Consider the following 4462-nt stretch of genomic DNA (forward strand, 5'->3'; position numbering starts at 1 on the left):
CGCCTTCCCGCGCACGCGCGAACGCCAGCGTGTCCGTGGTCTTGGGGCTGCCGACCACAGAGAACCAGGGGCAGGAACGCCCGACTCTGAAGCCAGAACGCGTACACACAGATGAACTCCGTCCTCATCATGACGTCGGCCAAACTGGCTGCGGGGAGGTGAGTTAACAACTGCAAGAAGCGTACCGATGCAGGTTTTCTGCAGACCCAGAAGTGATGAAGAATTAGTTAGGAACACACAAAGGCCTTTACCTTTTAGTGCACTGTCATTGGCACCAAAGAAAATTGTAACTGCTACCGGGCTGTCCAGGCTGTTCCCTTTCCTGATTAACCGTGGAAGGATGATCCTGGCCCATCTTGTATTGTAACCTGAAAATCCACGATTCAGAACGTCACATTTTCTGAAATGAAAAAAAATGTAAACGATAAACTGCAGGGAAAGAACCGTGGGAAAAGTCCCATAGCCAGCATTCGGTGAGGGCGTCTCCCCTGCTCTTACTCCACTTTGTAAGACCAGGAAGGGAGCTGACCACCTGGTCTTCCCTGAGTCACTCAGATACACGTAAGTTCACCGGAGTCTTCAGTGAGCTGCTGGAAATAACTCCATGTGGGAGAACTAGGGTCTCTCCTGCCGGTGAACTGATTTCAACATGCTTTTCAACCAAGTTTACAACAGACGTTAATCCGAGCCAGTATTTTAGGTAGAGAGTCACGGTAATCATTTAAATAAACTGTAATGCAAATAAAACGATGGTTTAGTCTGGAATAAGTATATAGAATATTTTTGAGATTTTTTAGCTTAGGTTCAAAAATTTCACTAAATTAGTTGTTTTCCAATTTAAGCCAGTTTATTAGTAGGCGTTTATTGGTCTTAAAAAGTTTTGGGGGCCAGCAGGTGGCGTGGTGGTTGGGAGTGTTGGACTCCCATGTGGCCAACCATGATTCAAGTCCCAGACCTGGAGGTTTACTTTCTTGCTTTCTCTTTCTCTGGAAATATTAAAAAATAATAATTTTTTCTTAGAATTATTTTATCTAATTTTATTGTTTTAATTTGACCAGAGAGGAACACAGAGAGAGAGAGAGAGAGAGAGAATGTGAGAAAGCAGGTCGCCAGATCTGGGACTGGAACTATGGTCAGCGTGTTGGATTCCAGCGCCCTTAACCACCACACCACCTGCTGGCCCCAATAATATCTTAAAAGTTAAATAAAATAATTCTTAAAAAAAAATTCCAAAAGAATTATTTAACTTTGTTTTAATTTGATCAGAGAGGAACAGAGAAAGAGAGAGAGAGAGAAATAGGGAAAGTGAGAAGGCAAGCCTCCAGGTCTGGGACTCTAACCATGGTCAGCCATGTGGGAAGTCCAGCACCCTTAACCTCTATGCCACCTGCCAGCCCCAAATAAAATAGTTCTTTTTTTTTTTTTTCAAAGAATTATTTACTTTATTCACTCATTTATTTTAGTTTGACCAGAGAGAGAGAAAGCAAGCTGCTAGGTGCGGGACTCAAACCACACTCGGCCATGTGGGAGTCCAGCAATCTTAACCACCGTGCCACCTGCCAGTCCCAAGTAAAATAATTCTTTGGAAAAAAAAAAAAAGTTGGGGGGCGGGGCAGGACAGTGGCACGACAATAAAACACATGTCTCTGTGAAGCTGACCCACGGGAAGGCTCCAGGTTTGCACCTAGGGACCTCTTGAAGTAGACAGGGCACGGTGCCACAGAAGGAGACAGGCTGCCGCAGAAGGAGGTGTTTAAAGTAATCTCAGTAGGAACCAGCAGTTGGCGTAATGGCTATGTCGCTGGACTTCCATGCAGTCAACTGTGGTTTGAGTCCCTGATTCAGTGGTTTAAACTCACGCTGGGCACGTGTGTGTGCGTGCCCAAGATCCCGAGAGGAGAATGGAGGAGAAGGGATTAAACAGCCTTGGGTCTGGGACTCGAACTGCCATCAGCCATGTGGGTCTGGGACTCGAACTGCCGTCAGCCATGTGGGAGTGTAGCCTTAACCACCGTGCCACCTACTGGCCCAATAATAGGTATTTAAGAAAGAGGAAAAGAATTAAAACATCCAGGCTCTGAAGGCTAGCAAGGGCACATCTTTAAAAGCAAACAGCAGCACCTTTTGAAAACCGGGAAGAGTTTACCCTAACGCCTTCAAACTCTTCAAGTATTTTTGGTATAAAAACAAAACAAAACAAAACTTCGATAAGGCTAAAATAACCTGATGAAAATACATTAATCTCAAAAAGGACTGGTAGTAAGTGGATCTGAAATGTGTTAAAATGCTATCTGTGATAAAAACGAGCACATGTTTAAGCTAAAACTCGTCGGATGCCTGCAGCACAGGGGGCAGCTCCAGCAGACCGCCTTGTCGGAACTCCGAGTTGGGAATTCCGCTTAATGAGGACACCGGGGATGGCTGGGGCTGTGCAGATGACCGGAGGACATCGGGGATGGCTGGGGCTGTGCAAGTGACCGGAGGACACTGGGGATGGCTGGGGCTGTGCAGATGACCGGAGGACACCGGGGATGGGCGGGGCTGTGCAGATGACCGGAGGACACCGGGGATGGCTGGGGCTGTGCAGATGACCGGAGGACACCGGGGATGGCCGGGGCTGTGCAGATGACCGGAGGAGATAATCGGGTCTTTGGTCTGGAAGAAGCTGTCCATAGCTAAAGACAGATTATGTCACTCAAAAAAAAAGGCTGTTGGATGTGAACCGGAAGTGGCAGTTCTGGTGCTGAGAAGTGAAGGATTTGACTTTGCCCTGGACCTGCAGCAGCGGGGAAACGGGGACTTTGATGCCTCCTGTGGCCTCCACAGGGCCACGCTCCACTGCCCCTGACTGTGCACTTAGTGAAAAGTTCATTCCTGAGTGAGAGGCAGACAGAAACAGACACAGCACCCCAGGCAGGGTCCTCAGCTCCCCGGGCGACCAGGTCACGCACACGCATGTGCCTAGGGCGGTCTCTGGCCGCAAACCCGTAACCTTCCCATGAGGACCTGGCAGAGGGCGCGTTTCGCCTGTGCCACCGCACGGCTCCCTGCCGCCACATCCGCCGCCCACCAGCACCCTAGCTTCTCCTGGAAATCTGTCCCCGAGAACACGGGACCAGAACGCCCGGCAAGGGTGTGTGTGTGTGTGTGGGTGTGTGCCACTCAGCTCTTCACTGGCCACTTAAATCACACCTACCAAAAGAACGGAATGAGGACTGGAGTTCTTAGATGGTAAGCTTTTTTGGGATCCCAGCCCTAAGACCTCTCCAACAACTCTGTCTGTCTTGCCCGGTGGCAAACCCGTGTCTGCTCTCCCCCACGCCCTCCCACACAGCCCAGCGTCACCATGGGGGGTGTGTGGCCGTGTCCTTCCCCGAACCCCGCGGTAGTCGGTGTTCCTCCAGTAAACACAGCATCAGTCCAGAAACGGTCCTCACCTGACCAGCCTGTCGGCCAGCGCGGCTCCCCATCCACCAGGCTGGAAAGAGAACTGCAGAAAGGCGGTTACACATCGGCTTGGCGGACCCGGCGTGCACACGTGGGGTGCACTGTCACCCCTGCCTTCCTGGCCGCCCTGCCTTGGTCACTCCAGGGGGTCATTTTGGGGATTACTAGAACTCTACCGGGCATCACTCTGGAAAGAAAGCGTTTCTTCTTCCCTACCAACTGGGCGTGAGCAGTAGCTACATTTCACTGAGACCTACAGTTACAATCTAGAGAAGCCATTCCGAAGTATCTATGTCAGGATAAAACCAATGATGCAGTTAGGACATGAGGTCCATGCCACACTGCTGGCTCCGCAGGGGAAACAATACGAAGGAAATCCATCGCTCTACTGATCCGACTCAGGGTGCACCTTACATACGTTTTTACAGGGCGTGTGCACTTGGGAGAAAGACAGACAGCGAGAAATCACCCCCCAGGGGGATGGCCACGCCGCAATCCCTTCTCCTCCATGGGATCTTGGGCCCGCACGCACCCGCGCCCGGCGTGAGTTCAAGCCACTGGGTCCGGGATTCGAACCGCAGTCGACTACATGGGAGTGCAACGACATAGCCATTACGCTAACTGCTGGTTCCATCTTACATACATTCTCACGGACTTTGGAAAGCGGTCACTGCCCCAGATGTATAAGAACAACGCTTCCAGTTATTGGCATGTAGGCAAAAAATTGGATTAGAAAGCCCAGGCTGAAAGGGGAAAAAAGGCAGGTGTCCTCCATCCCTAAAGTAAGACTCTGTATTTGGAAGAATTATTCCTTGACGGGAAAGATTTTTCTACTTTATTCTTGGAGGGACCTTGTTCTCAGAACCTGCTCCACCAGGAAGCGCAGGGGTGACCGGCTGGCGTCGGCGGGCTCAGGCAGCCCCGGGAGAGGTGCTGTGCGCGCCGGGGCCGCTAACGATAGGGCGGCGCGGCCCGGGGCTGGCGACCTCGCGCGCCGAGCGCAGCCACCCGCGGG

General features: G+C 51.2%; 1 protein-coding gene and 1 long non-coding RNA gene across 3 annotated transcripts in view; one reads left to right on the top strand and one right to left on the bottom strand.

Annotated features, from left to right (window-relative positions):
* IAH1 (isoamyl acetate hydrolyzing esterase 1 (putative)) overlaps window positions 1-3490 on the bottom strand; it is a gene marked incomplete at its 5' end in the record, with an annotated part of 8750 nt that extends 5260 nt beyond the window's left edge. For both annotated transcript variants that reach the window (XM_027773534.1, XM_006140851.3), the window contains 2 exon segments: window positions 252-400; window positions 3438-3490. In XM_027773534.1, the coding sequence (XP_027629335.1) occupies window positions 252-400; window positions 3438-3490 (202 nt within the window).
* LOC114008588 (uncharacterized) overlaps window positions 2005-4462 on the top strand; it is an 8848-nt gene continuing 6390 nt past the window's right edge. Inside the window, exon 1 of the long non-coding RNA XR_003550102.1 lies at window positions 2005-3231. This is a non-coding gene — a long non-coding RNA (uncharacterized LOC114008588). The remainder of the gene's footprint in view (window positions 3232-4462) is intronic.

The sequence above is a fragment of the Tupaia chinensis genome, unplaced genomic scaffold, assembly GCF_000334495.1.
Source record: "Tupaia chinensis unplaced genomic scaffold, TupChi_1.0 Scaffold000045_1, whole genome shotgun sequence".
Lineage (NCBI taxonomy): Eukaryota > Metazoa > Chordata > Mammalia > Scandentia > Tupaiidae > Tupaia > Tupaia belangeri.